Below are 18,156 nucleotides of genomic sequence, written 5' to 3'. Positions count from 1 at the left end.
ACTCCACACAACCTTGTCAGTCCACACTAAGGGCCATTTGTTGGGTCCAGACAAGCTATGTTTGGCGACAGGACTTGAGAGCTGGGAGGAGGGGCCAAAGCAAAGGTGTTTTATCACCATCCCAATTTCCTACTCCTGAGGCCTATTTGGCCTCCAGAGAAAATAAGAGCCACTTCGGAGCTGTTCTCATTTGTGCCTGGCTGCCAAGGATAACAGGCGTGCAGCAACACTATGGTCCCACGCACTCTATCCTGACTATGCCAGTGGGGAGATCCTTAGCTGATGGCTTTAAAACCATGAGTGCGACACAAAGGGACCTGGGCGGTCTGAGGATCTGGTCTCTAGGTTCTTATTCTGTTCTCCCTTACACTGATATAAATCCAGAGTAACTCCATTCAGGTCAAAATTTGGGCCAAATCCTTTGGGCCAAATTGACTGCAATGAGTTATATTAGTAGAGATTTTTACTCAGTTTAGTTACCTAAATGTAAAACTGCTGTGAGAGCAGAATCGGGCCCCTGAATTCTGCTAGTGCAAGGACCACTAACAGATAGAACATGTACGTCTCTTAGAATTCCATGGGGTTTTAGTAACTGACCTTTTTGTGGTTAAAACAAAATCCCATGGAATTAAGTATAGTTCATGTTATGGTAAGGGCCACGTCATCTTGCTACAGACACTTCGCCACAGACATCTGGTTTCTGTGACAACCTCACACCACATTTGTCACATGACTCTTTGTCTGTGCCATTCCCGCCAGTACATATTGCCAATTTTAACTTCTCGCTCTGTTTTTAACACTGGATAGGAATGACATACTCATGACCAAATGACTGTGACCAAATATTGTGTGAGGTTTTGTCAGCTTTTCCCCAACATGCTGAAAAGTGAGTTGCTTCTGCTTCTCTGATACACCATCAACTCAACAATATTAGCCTTTTTGCACAGGACAGTTCATGACTACACACCAAGTCATCAATGGCTGTCCTCTCATCTTCAGACAGAAGAAATTATGTGCTGAATGTTGACAAACAGAATCAAGCCTTCACCATGTATTTCTGGTCACAATGACAACCTCACTCAAAATGTGCATGTGACATTTTGTTTGCAGGCATTGCATACTTGCCAGCACAAACACATCAGTGGTTTGGAAGACACATCAGCACCCAGCCTTGCACTCCATAAGGCACTCTGAAATCACAGAATCATAGAAGTATAGGGCTGGAAGGGACCTTAAGAGGTCATCTAGTCTAGCCCCCATCATGAGGAAAAAATAAGTATACCTCCTAGACCATCCCTGAGAAGTGTTTGTCTAGTCTGTTCTTAAAAACATCCAATGACAGAGAGCCTTCTTTCTGTATAACTTTGGTAACTGTTGTAAAAGCATCTAAAACTAAACCGAATTTGAGGGCTTACCCCTTAACCTGCCAGGGCCCAAAAGTGGAACACATGCACGACAGAGTCCCAAGATGAGAGATACCAAAAATCCCTATTAATTCAAGAAGACCAAAACACTGTTGGATTCATTTCTTCTCTTTTTAAATCCTCATTTTCATAATTCTTTATTACTGATGTAAATAACTTTCAAGAACAAAAGTGAGGGGATGCCAAATTTGTGTGGAACGAAGGTGATTTTGCAACTAAAACAAGTGAAGAAGCTCCTTAGAATGAGATATAGTGGGGAGACATGCCTTGGGACGAAAAGAGGAAGCCTACCAGGGTTCCATGACTCTGTAGCTTATAAAGTCTCTGGGAGATTTATGATTAAGGCTACGATTTAGTCACAGCAGTCACGGATTCCGTGACTTTATCGGACCTCCGTGACTTTTTCCACTTCAGCTGTCAGCCGCTGAAGCCAGGGCTGGAGACGGGACTTTGCGCCCCATCCCTGTTGCAACTGGGGCTGGATGGCTGGAACCAGGACCCTGCAGCCCCTGCCCTGCGGTTTGCAAGGGCGGGAGGCTGCAGCCGGGCTATGCACCCCTGTCCCGCAGCTGCAGCCAGCTCCAGAGTGGGAGCTGTGCACCCTCCCGCTGTGCTCCATCCCCACAGCTTCTGCTGTGGGCTGCAGCTGGGGCCGTGTGCCCTTGCCCAGCGGCTGCAGTGAGTGCCGTGTTGCCCCCTCATGGCTTCCCAGCGCCCTGCGCCTTCCCTCCCCCCCTGCCTCCCGTTGCTGCCTAGACTTGGCAGGGCTGCAGCTGGACTGTGCGCCCCTGTCCCGCAGCTGTGGCCATTGCAGGGGGTCTCAGCCTGTCAGTCACCGCCCCACCCATGGGACTCCATTCCTCCCCCTACTTAGCCCTCCCGCCCCCCAAGTTATTCTTAGTAAAGTCACAGACAGGTCACTGGCTCCGTGAATTTTTGTTTATTGCCCGTGAACTGTCCGTGACTTTTACTAAAAATAACCGTGACAAAATCTTAGCCTTACTTATGATCTCCTTGCTGAACTCCTTCCAGTGCAGTTGCTGCAGTATCAAGCCTTTGTTTTTTTGACTACTACAAATATCCTAACCATAGTGGGCTGCTGTATGTTGGACCTTCACAGAGCATCTTTTCAGAACACCTTTTCAGCCAGTAGTACCTAATTACAACTTTGCCTGAGCAACTACCCATTTGTACACACAAATGTCAAGAGTGTGTGTGCGTGTAAATTTATCAACCTTAAAAATATCTAGGTTTAGGCTTTATGTAATCTACTGCACATATTGGGACAAATGTGGACCTGGTGTGAACATGTCAACTTCTATAAAGTCAATAGTGTTGCACCTGCTCAGACAAGGTTTGAATATGTCCTGTTATCTGTAGAAGCCATTTCTAGTTTTGAGGCCCGATCTTGCGCTCACTGAAGTCACTGAAGTCACTCCAAATTTTGCCATTGATTCAGTGGAAACAGAAATGGGTCTTTTACTTGTTCCCGGATGTGAAAGGAAAAGGATACTTGATGAAAACTCACCTGTGACTCACCTTCTTTCACACTACATTTTAAATATATATATTTTGGCTTATTCGATATGCCCCAGCTGCACCTGAGCTGTTTCTTTTAAAAACACTAACGAAAGGCTGCTCATTGAAGAGTGTTCCTGATGATCACCAGGGGCCACCCTATTATTACATTAAGTCAATTAGAGACCATACATGTATGTCCTGTTGATTTGATTTAGAACTAACTAAAGCTCCAGTAATGTGCAATTACAAGAAACTTAATGACCCCTTTATATCAAATGCAACCTCCATGGCACCTAATATACTTTGATGAATTGCTCATTATGTGCAATGTTAGAAAAGCTTCTATAAAGATTAATAATTGTATAATCAATAGAGAAATTCAATCTTGTTTTGGCTCTTTTTAAACTCTGAAATCAATGGACCCTGTTTTGTTCCCCGCTTCCCTTGTGTAACCCCAATGTGTGTGTGTGTGTGTGAGAGAGAGAGAGAGAGAGAGAGAGAGATGATATTTTGTCAAGCTAAGTCACTACTTTGATTATAATAGGAATTCCTCATCAGCCCTTCCTAACACATTCTAAAAAATGTTAGTTCTTTTTCTGTATATACTACTGTCCAGGTGTGCCCAGCTTTTTCTAGCATTGAGGTGTGTTTCTGGATACATGATATGGACAAGTATTAAAGTACCCTACCCGATATGTCCGTAGTGGTAACACTGAGATGCCAGAGTTAGTCTAACCTGCCTGGACCTCCTAAAGCTGAGTGTTAAGTACTCAAAGTCTGAAGCAATCCCTGAATATTTCAGTTTGCGCCATATTTCTCAGGATAATCTGGTATTGTTGCCATATGGTACCACTTGCGACTGACCAACACCATCCAAAATACCTCCTACCTGGGAAGGGGAGAGAATAGTAGATATGCAGGGTGAAATTACCCAGTTGCAGAAGGCCAAATAAGAACTGTGCAGTACTTAAGCTCTGTTTTAAGGACTTAACTGGAACATGCTGGCCCTCTTCACAGGGATGAATTTCACTTCTAAGGAGACATAAAATAGAACAAAAAAGGAAAAATAGTGCTGTGCTTTGAACTTTCTTTCTCTAATGGGTTCCTCCTCACCACCTCCCTCTGTCATTCCCCACCTTAAGTCAAGCACGAGTATCAAGTCATATTCTGTAGCTAGATTAATGGTGTCCCACATACATTAGATCTGGGCAATCTCCAGAACACTGGAGTTTTATTTTTCCAGATAGCCAGCTGCAGACATACATATGCATGTGCGTGTAAGGGGTAGGAGATAGTACCCTCAGAGCTGTAATAAAAGCCAGAGATAGTAGTTCCCTGATACTAAACTTCAGCAACATGCTTGGTACCTTGGGACTTGAGCTAGCCCCTTATTCATCCCCACCACGCCATGAAAATTACCAGTTTCATAACCCATTCCAGCAGTGGAGTTGAAAATTGTTTTGACTGCGAGCAGGCAAGCAGGCAGACACAGAGGACTGCATGATTTTCAGTGCCACCTCATATAGCTACTTGACCGTCTTCCTTTGTTGCCTCTGCAACAGCTCTAAGGCTTTGACTAGTTTGTTGTAGAGGACGCAGGAGCTGAGGGTAGTTAGTGTCCTTCACTCCCATGTAACTACCTGGTTCTCTGGAATGGCAGTCAGTACTCCTGTAACCATAGGTAATGAAGCCACAGGCTAACCATTAATTACTAATATTTTCTCATCACTAGTTTATGTGAGGACCCATATGAAGCTACAAAGCATATGGAAGTAGAGCATTTCTGTGGCCAGTTCTCTTTGTAATTGTCACACTTCTATCACTATATGGCACTGGAGGATGTACTTGTGAGTTAAGACTGTGAGATTTCACTGAGATAGGGTATAAAGTGTGCGAATGCACCCACACAGAAAACCGATGCAAAACTAAAATGAGTCAGGATCTTATCAGTTGTTTATTGTGTAGTTCGGTTGGTTGTTGAGATAACGCTGGTACTGGTGACTTGCAACATAGTCAAATAAAATGTGGACACTTTACAACCTGGTGCAATTTTGTGCTGTTTAGCTTGTGGTCCAGGAGTTAGCTACGTCACATGCGGTCAGATTAAAATTCTGAGAAAACAGCAAAAATTATATGGTCAAAACTTTTCAAATGTGGGAATCTAAAGATAGGTGTCTAAATACTTAAATAAAAGTGGCCTGATTTTCAAAGATGCTTGTCTCCATGGGAGCTGCTCAGTTCCTCTGAACATCAGGTGGCTTTTATTTATGGTTATTTTTTGTTTGTAAAATGCTTCGAGATCCTTGGATGGAAGGCCAATTATTTCAAATGTTGCTAGCTCACAATTTTATCATGAGTCTTGTGATATTCAGTGTTTTTCTTAAAGCCCCACCTACTGGAATCAGGAGATGGCATGGAAATCTCAACTTTCATTAAAAAAAAAATTCTGTCATACTTGGGGAGAAAAGGTTGAAAATACGAAGCTTGTGAAGCCTAAATGCTCAGAAACCAGGAGCCCCACAATGTATTATTTTAAAAATCTCATGATTTTTAAGACATTATCATGATATGTTGGGGATTTAAGTCATGATTTTTGAATCCTCGGGGTGCTGTTTTTCTGTTCTAGGAAATAAAATGGAAGGTAACATCGAGGGTATGTCTACACTACCCGCTGGATCGGCGGGCAGCGATTGATCCAGTGGGGGTCGATTTATTGCGTCTAGTCTAGACGCAATAAGTCGATCCCCGAGTGCTCTCCCGTCAACTCCTGTACTCCACCGTCATGAGAGGTGCAGGTGGAGTCGATGGGGGAGTGGCAGCAGTCAACTCACTGCAGTGAAGACACCACAGTGAGTAGGTCTAAGTACGTCGACTTCAGCTACGTTATTCACGTAGCTGAAGTTGCGTAACTTAGATCGACCGCCCTCCCCCACCCCTCCAAGTTTAGACCAGTCCTCATTGTCAGTTAGAACCGGTCTGAGTCATTTCATTCCAAATGTTAGGGGGTGAAGCTGCATCTTCTGTAGCAAAGAAGTCTGTATGCCTAGGGATGAAGACACACCCTCTCTTCCATCCCACCCAGCTTCTGTCACCACTGATCTTGAGCCTCAGCATCATTATGTGACATTCTCATGAGTCTTTTGTGGCATGGAAATTCCATATAAAACTTGCAACTGTGCCTATTTTGTTTCTCTTACACGTGCTCTTAGGAACGTAAACACATGTTTTTGGTTAAAATGTGGTTTATTTGTCCCCTTACCTCTTTTTGTGTGTCGACTGTGGCTTGCATCATGTCGGGCCAAATCCTGTGGCCTTTACTCAGGCAAAATCCCTGCTGAACTCAGGGGGAGTTTTGCCTGAGTGAAGGCTGCCAATTATAGCCTGTCAAGTTTAAACTTCTGCTTTAAGAAAAACAGTGTCTGATCACTGTTGTCCTTAGAATATAGGGGGGAAAGGTTAAGGGCCAGATCCTAAACTGGTGTAAATCAGTGGAGCTCCCCTGACTTCAGTGCTGTTTCCAGCAGCTGCGGGCCTGGCCCTAAAAATGAATAGAAAAGAGACTCAAAGTGCTCCCAGGCTTTCATCTGTGGTGGATGAAAAACATAAAACTAGCACGTCTTGCATGATGTGATATGGTGAGGCTGGGGACTGGAACTCATTTAGAATGGGCACCCAGTCAAAAGTCCCAGTCAAGTTACTGCCACACAATGTTGTCACCACACTTCAGTGAGGAACTTTTCCCTGTTTAACCCTCCACAATGCTTCCACTGTGGAAGTTTTTGCATTATTTGGCGTTATCGGGCTAAATAAGGAAACAGGTAGTGCAGGTAGGAAAATTATTCCATGTTAATGGCTGACTGTCACGTCTAACAATACTATTCATCCGTGCCAAACCTACATTCATATTGAGGATCATGTTTTATTAAAACCTGCTACTTGTTGTCACTCACTTGCTCCACTGTCCTATTCACTCTTTCCAAAAATAGCATGCCCCGTGGTGATGGCTTATTATGATTAACAGATAAAAATAAGTTTAAGGTTTAAATGCATCCAGGACACCTGAGGTAATACAAGATCTGACTTCTGCATGGAACGTGTGAAGTTATATTTTCCATTGCTTCACAAGACTGGGGTTTGGGGGTGTTTTTTTATGTTTTGTTTTGAATTCAGTAAGTTTCAAAGTGATTTGTGGTTTCATGTTGCAGACTTGCACCTCAGGAATTAATATCACCACTTTTTGATTATAATTTTTTTCTATTCATAGCATAGTTCCTGCTTTTAAAACACAACTTCTAACAAGACCATTTTTTCCCCGATCATTGTTATATAATATTGATATATATATATATATATATAGTGATGACATTTATCCATAAAAGAGAATTGCTGCTTATTAAAAGGGAGGGGAGGAAGGCTCTCTGGCAACAAAGGTAGGATTCTACTGTTTCAAAAGAGTGCACACCAGGAGCTGAATCTATTTACTAACTGTCTATGTGTTTATATTTAGCCACTTCTCTTTAAAAAAAAAATCAACAGGGGAGGCATTTTCCTTGTGGTGTTTCTATTTTCCTACCTATTAATTTGTGACTTCAGACTCCTCATTGATGACGTTGATGTACCGCATTTGGGCTACATAGCTGTAGCCTCTGAAATAAAGTCACATGATAGTACAGGAACCCTAAGGATCTAGATTTGAAGTCTCCAGTGGAAAAATCAAAGGACAGACATTGTAGGCAACAAATGCAAATGCCATAATATGTTACATTACTAAAAGAAAACATAGTATTAGTGAAAAGAAGAACAGGAGTACTTGTGGCACCTTAGAGACTAACAAATTTATTAGAGCATAAGCTTTCGTGGACTACAGCCCAGTCCACTTCTTCGGATGCATATGCATCCGAAGAAGTGGGCTGTAGTCCACGAAAGCTTATGCTCTAATAAATTTGTTAGTCTCTAAGGTGCCACAAGTACTCCTGTTCTTCTTTTTGCGGATACAGACTAACACGGCTGCTACTCTGAAACCTGTCATAGTATTAGTGCCAACCTCATTGTCTCTAATGTTCTATTTCTTTGGATATAGCTTTTATTTTTATTATTCATTTGCCAAGTGCAGACAGTGTGCTCAGTACTGTACAAAATCAAGAAGAAAATGCTGTTCCTGCTCCACAAAGCTTGCAACCTCTGATCTGCTGAAGTCAGTGGGAATTTAGGACACTTAACCCACGGAAAGATTAGCTACTAAACTCAGTACACAGTAGAATCAATACATAATTGTATACATCCATAACACGAACAGAATGAATTGTTTGAGAATACAGTCGGTGCCTTTTTTTTTTTCTTTTGTTCAAGTTTAGGTGGGTTATTTTGTTCAGGTCCAGCTTTGCAATCTACTATTGTTCTGTTCCATCTTAAAGGTGATGATCCATACTGTTCATAGTTAAGCAAAATGCACACAGTATAACACTGCATATACAGACAACATAACAGCTGTTAACAAAAGCCTGATCTGAATATGATGCAATAGATTCCTTTGAACATGCTGTATAACCATTCTTAACAATGGGACAAAAAACTGGATCAGAAGAGACTTCACAGCATTTAACTGTTGCTATCTCCATTTGCATAAAAAATGCACAACAATGTTAGTGACTCACAATATATGTGATTAACTGAAGGCCTTTTGATGCCACTTTGTTTTAAATGTATCAGACTTCTTTAAAAAGAAACAAACAGAGTACAGTAAAATCCTCCTGATCAATATAAGCCCTCAGGCATTTCCTCTGTAAACCTCCATCAGACTTCCTCTTGTAATTATTTTGCAGCCTTGCAGTGACTTATGTAGAGAGCTACGCGTGTGGGGAGGAAGGGAGATGGGGGGGGAGGCAGATGGCAGCGCATGGAACAGGTGACGTACAGCGTGCACATCTATACCGCTGCAAGCCTTTCTGCCTTAATAACTTGGAAGAATACAGAAGTCATTCTGTTCTGTATTTTAATACAGAAAGATATTGATAATGGCAGGCCATGTCTCCTTTTGTAAAATTAAGAAACACCAACACCGTTGCATTTGTAATCTCAAAGTGCAATCATTTATTTATGTAGCATTACTAGTATTTGTACCAGGGATGGGGGAGGGTTCACTGAAGGTAGCTTCTTGCCTGGGGCAAAAAGACATCAGTAGTGGTTTGGGTTCTTTATAGGTAAAGTGTGTAATCGGAAAGGAATGTAACTATAACCCACAGCCTCATTCGGCATTCTGATGATACAGAACTCTCAGGCCCCGATCCAACTCTGCTGAAGTAAATGGAAAGTCACTTATTTCAGTGGGCTTTGGATCAGGCCCATAGTGCTGTCTGACGAACTTGCCAGCTTCAACCAATCAGAAACTTGAAACATAATCAGGGAAGGAAGGTGAACAAGGAAAGTTGTGTTAATGTCAAATTCTCTCTTCCCTACATCCTAGTGAAGTACTTAGGCTTACTGTAATATATTTTAAAAAAATCAGTGCTACCTATCTTACAGCATTACCCAAGGGTTAACTCCAGCTTCTTACCTGCTGCAGGCTACAGCTCCCAGCCCAAGTGAGGGCCACAGAAGGGCCTGAATGGAGCAGGACCAGTACAATTCTGTTGCAGAGGCAAGAGCAAAAGCAAAGAGGCCTCTCAAAGGGCTTAACCCCCCCACCCCGAGCAGTGTATCGCACAGCTTCACTGCGGCCTCGGCTGTGGTTCTACTCAGGCAGTGTGCAGGGAGAAGGATGTAGGCACTTGCACCTACAGCTAAGCAAAGTAGCTCTGTGGTAGCAGAAATATTCCTGGGTAGGCACCTTAAACACTTTATGAAACAGAAGCTCGGAAGTGTAGGGAGGGGGCTATTATTTGTAATAAAGTTCATACATATCAGGATACATTCTTAAAGGGGCATTCTCCTGGCTTCTTAATCTACGAAGGCAACTTTCTACATCTAAGTTTTGGGCATCTGTGGCTCTAAAGTCAGTTGTTGTTTTGGAGTCTCTTTGGGAACATTTGGCCCTTGAGACACAGTATAATATTGTAAAGCCATAGGGGAGCTGATCTAGCGTTCTTTGTGCAGCAAAGACCTTACCCCAGTAGTTTATGGACCTGTTTCACATTGGCATTATTTCCATTTTACATCTATGTAACTCCTTTGATTTGAGTGGAAGGACACCACACAGTGGTGTATCAGACTTGATGTTGAGTGTGCAAGGAAAGCAGAACTTGGCCTAGGAAGAATAAATATTTTATTAAACCAAAGTGCAATATTGTTATCTCTATTCAAAGCAATAGTCAAATATAAGGAAAGCAGAAGTTGGCAGAAAACTTTTCCTTTTATTTATGTTTGATGCGAATCCATGCTATAGACCAAAAATTTAAAAGATATTTCATTTCCTATAAAGTTCCTATCCATATAAGGAATCCATGTTTCTTTAACTATGCAGGTCTGTCTCATCTTACGCGGGGGTTCCATTCCGCAGTTAGCGCGTAAAGCGAAAACCGCGTATAGCCAAAACCCCATTGAGTTCAATGGCGGGCGAAATCGCCCGCATTACAGGTATAGTATTAAAACTGTTGTTTTTCTCTTTTTTGTTTTTGTTTTTTGTTTTTGCCGACCGCGTAAAGTTGAAATTGCGCATGTTAAATGCGTGTAAGATGTAACAGACCTGTATCCGGTACCCTGTTTAAAAAGTAGGAACTTTATATGTTGCATCCGTGAGATATTGATTTTGCTATTTAGTAAAACAAAAGTTTCCATTTCAAGGACATTTTAAAGCAAAGTTAAATATAAGAAGAAAAAACTCCTTATTAAACTAAATTGTGGTGTAACAGCTCACCACATCCTGCTGCAGTGGCATCTGATGTTTAGCAAAGGAAAGGTTTCTCTTTCAGGCTTCTGACAGGTACAATGGTCACATGTTACCTGCATTTCTCAGCACTATTATTTTTTTTACTTGATGTCAGTGGAAAAGCTGAACATGAAAATGGAAAATATCTGTTAAGAGAGGGCATTGTGGGGAACTGTAGGTGTTAGCTACCAAAGCAACAATGCCTACCTCTTTCTTCCCCTTAACCCCCTGCCCCCCCCCCCAAAAACACCAAAAAAACAAACTAAAAAAATCTGATGACAAATGCACTGTAAATCATCATACTCAGCTCTTTGAATTGACAGGAAGGAATCTGTTGTTCTACAGGAACTATTGTTCTAGACTGTAGGCACTGAAAGTTAGAGTGTTTAGTTCTATTCCAGATCTGCCACTGAGGCCAAGTCTACACTGCAGACTTCTGCCTACATAGTTATGACGGTCAAGGGTATGAAGAGGTGTGATCCTTGACTGAAACAGCTCTGTTGGCACAAGTCCCTAGTGCTGACGCAATCATACCAACAAAATTGCACTTTATCAGTATAGCTTGTTTCACTCATGGGGCCGTTTTACTATACTGCTACAAAGCAACAAACGAGGAACATTTGCCCAGTATAGTAAACCTGTGTATCTATACCAACAAAGTTTCCCTATTGTAGACGTAGCCTGAATTACTGTACGACTTCTGGCAAGTCAGGGCTTATCTACATGGAGCAGCAATGTGCGCAAGAGGGGTGTGATTTCTAAAGCACATCAACATGTTGTGCACTAATTGGCCCATGTAGACCCTTCTGGCACAAACTAAAATGCCCTACTGTGCATTAATATAAATGGGACTACTTTAATGTGCACTAGTGAACTTTTCGTTCATGTTAGCCGGGTCTATATGGGCCAGCTAGTGCACAGCAGGGTGCACATTAGAAATCACACCCCTCTAGTGTACATTGCTGTTCTTTGGAGACAAGCCCTTAGTTAATTCTGCATGCCTCAGTTTCCCCATGTGTAAAATGGGTATAGTAACACATACTGCACCAGAGTTCTATGATTGTTATGTTAATTGCTGCGTGTAAAGCCATTAGTTAACATGGATTATGTGAGTGCAAAATACTGCCACTACTGGGATGTTTTGGCAAGTGAGCAGTCATGTGCCCTGTGTTATTTGAACTCAAAGACCAAGTTTGCTTTAGAAATGAACTCCAACATAAGCCAAAATATTCCTTGTGCTACTTACTCCATATACACCATACCACCTCGTTTCAGTGACAGATTTGCAATCCAAAGCTTGCCCATACATGAGAGCAATAGGTGAATCTCACTGAACAACATGTTGAATTTTCTGCTTGACCAGAGGCAACTAAGAGGGAGCAGGAGCCATTCCATTATGGTCTGCCTAGTAGGAGTGCATTTCACTTGCGGTGTGGAGCCTGGTTGTAGCCATATGGTACTGACAGAAACGCAGGGTTCTTAATAAAGGTGCTAGATGCATGTAGATGGAGAAAGTGCAGAGTTTCATTAGTCAGTCGCAGCAAACATCACATAAAAGAGCACGTACTTTGGTCCTAGACCGCACATACATGCTGAATGATTTCTGCCTGCTCACACCCACTGAAGGGCATTCCCTCCCAGGCTCAGGTGCTTCAGTGGGCAGCAAGGGAAAGCCCGCTCTTAGCATACTTCTACTGTTCCTTCCCCTTTTATCTTCTCAGACAGATGTTATTTTCCACTTGTATCTGTATTGCAAGACTTACAGTCTTTCAATACTTATTGCTGGGCAATAAGGTAGAAATTCTTTTGCATCAAGCCATCCTTTGTTCCTCAGTGTAAACCTCATTCCAGTACACGCTTTAAAGGACTCGTTCTTTTCATTTATTGGCAGGGTAAAAAAAATGAAATGAAGTAAAGAATCACACAGAAAAGACTTGGAGACCTATCCTTGAATTCGCTATAGGTTACAATAGATGAGAGTGATGTGGAACCATGCTGCCAGCTACTATTCTGGTTCCTTATCACATCTCAGTTCCCTTGTTTTGGACATTTTGTGGCTATCCAATGACAATGGCTACATTGTAGGCAAGGTTCAACTATCTCTTGGGTATCTGTTGGCATGGTGGAGCGGCTGTTGTTCAACAGATGTTCTTGGCATCTGCTTCATCAATTAGTGCTTGTGCACTACAGGTAAATTGAATAGTATCACCATTCTTAGTTTTTACAACATGGTGGAGTGGCTGTCGTTCAACATCTGTTGAACAGAAAATTGTGCGTTGCTGTCACACCTAAAAAACAGTGGAAGTCCACCTATAGCGAGAAAACTATATATAAAGTGAGCATGAACCTCAAACCCTCATCCCCCTGATCCCCGGTGACTTCAAGAGCTCCCAGATTTGGCCCTGATACTATTGGGTTTCATTATTTTGAGTTAGATAAGATGTTGGTGAATGGCAGTTGTGATCTAGTGGACTAAGCCTGGGGCTGGGAGTCTTGGGGCTGGATTCCATTCCCAAACGCTAGGGAATTGCTGTCTGACTTTGCGAGAGTCGCTGAATAGCGATTGGTAACATTTTCAAAAGCATTTAAGTGACTGAGGGATCCAAAGTCCTATGTTCAAAAGTGACGTAAGGCACTTAGGAACCTAAGTCTCACTGAACGTCTATAGCTCAAAAAGCCAAAGGTGCTGAAGTCATTTTTGAATATACAACTTAGCTCCTAATTCAATTAGGTGCTTTCAAATTTTTTTCCCGTTTGCCTTAGTCAGTTTTTGCTGCTTTTTGACCTTTCCCTTGACATCTGTGTCAGGTATTCCAAATTAAAGTAAATCACACTTTCCTTGACTAGACTACAGAACATGACATGCTCTTGGCCTGAGAGTCAGGAGATGTACGTTCTACTGGTTTTCCCACTGACTTATGTGGGCAAGCTCCTTGATCTCACTGCCTCGGTTTCCCCATATGTGAAATGTTGATAATAACACCTATCTACCTCCTTTCCAGAGCTGTTGTGGGGATAAATTAATATTTCTAAAGCAGTATATATAAAGGCTAAGTGGTAGTATGAATAATATCTGATTATATATACTGTTTAAAGAAATGTATAGCGTCGAAGCAAAGGTGTAACTCTATATCTGGCCCTCAGGTAGTTTGCACTTGTTGCCACATTTTACATGCCATATGATTTGTAGTGTAGCCAGTGTTGCCAGAGATGCTTATCAAGGTAACTTCCTTGACAAGATTGTCATGGAAAATCTTTCCCACAGCATAAGTGTTTGTGTTTGGGGAGAGGTGCAGTTCAGAAAGCTGTCCTGAGCCTTGTAACCTGTAAGTCTGTGGTATTATTACCCTTAATAGGCTATATGCAACGTACCTCCTTGTCACAGTGCAGGGGCTGTGGCCTAAATTGGCTTCCACTGGTTACTAATATGAAAGATAAACTCCATGACACCATCAAAAGAAGTGTTTGTGTCTTTACATGTCATTTCCATACTGCTCTTATAGGTTTTTTTAAATGAACAGGTAATCACCAATACCACTGCTAGTCCATGGCTGAAGAAGGACCTGCTTATGAATTGGTATCTATCAATCCACTGACCACCTTCTGGGACTCAAATCCTGACTGATTCATGTACTGTTGGTATAAAATGTGCAATAGGTCTGAAGAAAAAACATGTTCAACAACTAATTGCTTCAGGAAGTTGATTTTAGCCAGGCCTGGCTCTCGCCAACAAACACATGGAGTTATCTGGATGGCAGCGAACTGCAGCCCACGAGCGAAGGGAAACTTGGGCTTTTCCATGGTCATTCCATGACGTGGGCATGTGTTTCCGCCTCCCAGTAATGTTAGGAAACTCAGCAGCGATGACAGCCTCACTGATGGCATTTTGTCTATCTTCATGTAAATCAGGTGGTCGCAGTGGTTGCAGGGAGGTGGGGTGGAAATAGAAGGGATGTTGTGCAGTTCACTGTAGATGGCCTTTGCCAGGTTCAGTCATTTCCTGTCCGTCTGCCAAAAATCACAAGCTGATAAATGGACATAGGTTGAGTGTGGGAAACTATATGGGTTGATGATCTTTGAAGGGGAGGGAGTGAGGAGAATGAAAGAAGAGTCACGAGTAAAGAAAACAATGCTTTTATCAGTGGAGATGCAGTCTGACTGGCTGATGCTGAGATAATGTGTCTTGCTTATTCTTTTCTTCAACTTCTGGCCAGGGTTTGAACTTGCTCCTGCCCAGCTCTCAGTCTTTATTCACACATTCATGGCTGTTGATCAACATGAAAGGAGAGTATTTTTATTCATTTTACAGCTACCAGTAATGGAGAAACACGCACACACATTTTTATCATCATTATTATTATTATTTATTAATGATACCACACAGTGCAAGAGCCCACATGCATAGTCCTGTTCTGCAGAGGCATTGCAGCTTCAAGTGCTCAGTTCAGCACCCAGCAGCTTTGCGTTTTGTGCACACCACTCTTGTGGAAAGAGGGCTAACAAGCAGTCCTATGGGCTATTTGCATGGAGTAGATAACGTATTCTAAGACTTTCCAGGGTTCGTTACTTTGAGCTTCAGAGCTTGTTCTAAATGACATGTTTTTACTTGTAACTAATTAAAAATGTTAAATATGTTTAATGCAATAGAAGACCCAAGATGCCCTGTTTTTGTGATGTATTTTGCATGTTAATAACCATGGTTAATCCTGCTCTTTTGCACATAGGTCAGCCTATATCAGTTACTTATTAATGTTACACTTAGTGTTCTAAACGATAGCGAAACCATGAAGAAACTGATACAAGCTTCATTTAACGTATTTTACAGCAGAAGAAATAGTAATTGTACAGCAGTTTCATTCTAATCGTTCTTTTTTTTCCCTTGTGTTCTTTCTTTACAGTAAACGAAATTATCAGGAATGACCTCTCCAGCACCAATGTCCATTCAGAGCTTGCAATACTGGACTAGTTCAAATCCATATACTTTTAGCTCAGCTGGTATACCAGCTACAGCACAGAGCTGTCGTAACTGAATAAACTGAAGTCATTACCTGGTACCACTCTGATCTTCCGCCTTACTGAATGTTAGGAACTGAAGATTTACCTCTTGCCTACAAAAAAGTCTCTCTTCAACCAACGAAACATCTTCTTTAAAGAAAATCATCTCAAGAGGAGAAAAAAAGGGGAGGGAATAAACTCTAAGGTGGCACATTTCATGGGATAAAACTGGGAAATTCAACAAAAGCTGATGGCTTGTCCCCAGCATTGAGCCTTTTGGCACCACTGGAATTCAGCCCTGGAAGTGCCTTATTTTACCAGATTGTGGCATCAGGACATTTTTAATAGGCTTTGAATTTTCTACCATAAAAAGTATTTGTAGGTGCAGAAGCTATAACGCTTGCATTCTGGCAATTGATATTTTAAAAATCACAAGACAGCCGGTTGGAAAGGGAATGACATCCCTACTCAAAGTCAAAGACATTTATGAATTCCAGAATTTCTTCAGCTTTTCCTCTGCTGTAATGTACAGCCTGTTGCCTTATTCTCAGTGCATTTCAAAAGCCTCCCGATTTGTCATCTCAGCTCTTTCTTTTTTTCATATACTGTCCTTATTCTCTGCTAGTGAATCATAGGATTGTTAGTCATAGCATGTTAAGATTTTGATTTTAATCTGGCTTCAGTCATAGCACAAGTATGTTGAATAGCACAAAATAATAAGGTTGATGGACAAAAAAATTGAAATCTATCTATTACACGATAGATGTATGTGTATGCATGTACATACATTCTAGTATATATGCATATATTTATATATGACAAGTAATATAGGTGATTGCCTGGCGAGGGCACTGAATTCAGCAATAATTTCCATTTCTGCGAATGGATTTCAGATCCCAAACAACGTTTCAGCTACTTTTGTTGATGGTTTGTAACACCTAAGACAGGTATGCATTTTCTTTCCTCATGCAGTTAAGCAAGCACTTTAGACAGTCAAGAAAGATGCATACAAAATACATAATTATTTACCAAATGGCAAAATATGAAATAAAGAAATTGTAAATACCATTATGAAAGAGTGTAAAATATTTGTTCAATTATAAGATTATTATTTCACGGAAGCCTTATAATTCTCTGCTACATGTACGAAAAATAATATTACCAAAAACCAAAATGTTTAATATGCAACGCTGTACAATATGTTTTCAGATTAGCTAATGTTTATGGCGCACCAGATAGGCTTGTAGCGTAGTCTTTAACATTGTATTTTGTACAATCAATTGCTTATTATATAACTAGCAATGACTTCTTATTTCATATAACCAAAAAAAAAAAAAAAGAAAGCATGGTTTAATTTAAAAATGTTTAACGTTAATATTGTGCCTTAGGAATCAGCGACCCCTACTGGAAATATGCCTGAACAACACCTCTGTGTTGAGGTCGAAACTAATTAACCACAATGTTATAAAAATTGAACAGATTTCACAAAAAAGTGAAATTCTCCTAAACATTTTTTAAATATATTATTCTGTACAATTATGTCTTACTTTCTTTTTTTTTTAAATATTGAAAGCCATATATGTCACATTTGCACATTACTGTGAAGACATGAGAATATAATATGGCTCTATGTACATATTATGCTGTTTCTGGTCCTAATAGTAGTCTGTAATTCCCAATCTGTTTAATCCCAGTTATTTACCCTGTGTTTAGCATTGTAGAATTTGCATGAAACATTTCTTGTAGACTGCCACATAAAAAAATAAAAAGTTTGACACATGTCAGCTTAACTTGTAGTTAGAAAAATAGATCCAATAAAGCAAGTCTGGAAGCTAGTGTTAGAGTGGTTCATTTTATGTTACCTTAAAAAATCTTCCTTTCTCATATAAAATAAGCATTTTTACATTATATACATATATACATATATATCACACGCTCCTCTATTTGAAGCTATTTGCATCCTGCTGCAGCCTACTAATATACTTACCTTATTAGAGAAGTAAATGCCTTTTGACAACAGAATCACACTTTTTTCCCTTCTTTTAAAAGACATTACTGCCAAAGAAATAAAAATTGATATATGATATAATTCTCAGATGCTATTCACTCTGTACTTCAGAAATGTCAATAAAGTGTGAGTGGAGGAACCTATTACAGAAATATCCTTGGTGAGGCTTTGAACCCCTCCTCCCACACACACACTGTCTGCATTTCTGCAATAACTTTAGCAAGATAATCAACTGTATGTTTTGAATATGTTGCACCTCCTTTGTCCTTAATTTTTATTTTTCTTCTTTAAGCTATTCTGAAAAAAAAATCTGTTACTTTTAAGCCTGGATAATGGAAGATTAT

General features: G+C 40.8%; 1 protein-coding gene across 7 annotated transcripts in view; it reads left to right on the top strand.

Moving 5' to 3' along the window:
• NFATC1 (nuclear factor of activated T cells 1) overlaps window positions 1-17,147 on the top strand; it is a 147,342-nt gene extending 130,195 nt beyond the window's left edge. For all 7 annotated transcript variants that reach the window (XM_065585117.1, XM_005281442.5, XM_008164441.4 and 4 more), the window contains exon 10: window positions 15,708-17,147. In XM_065585117.1, the coding sequence (XP_065441189.1) occupies window positions 15,708-15,710 (3 nt within the window). In that variant the 3' untranslated portion in view covers window positions 15,711-17,147. The remainder of the gene's footprint in view (window positions 1-15,707) is intronic.
• The last annotated feature ends 1,009 nt before the right edge of the window (window positions 17,148-18,156 follow it).

Source organism: Chrysemys picta, chromosome 2, assembly GCF_011386835.1.
Source record: "Chrysemys picta bellii isolate R12L10 chromosome 2, ASM1138683v2, whole genome shotgun sequence".
Lineage (NCBI taxonomy): Eukaryota > Metazoa > Chordata > Testudines > Emydidae > Chrysemys > Chrysemys picta.
This window is presented reverse-complemented; position numbering and strand designations above follow the sequence as displayed.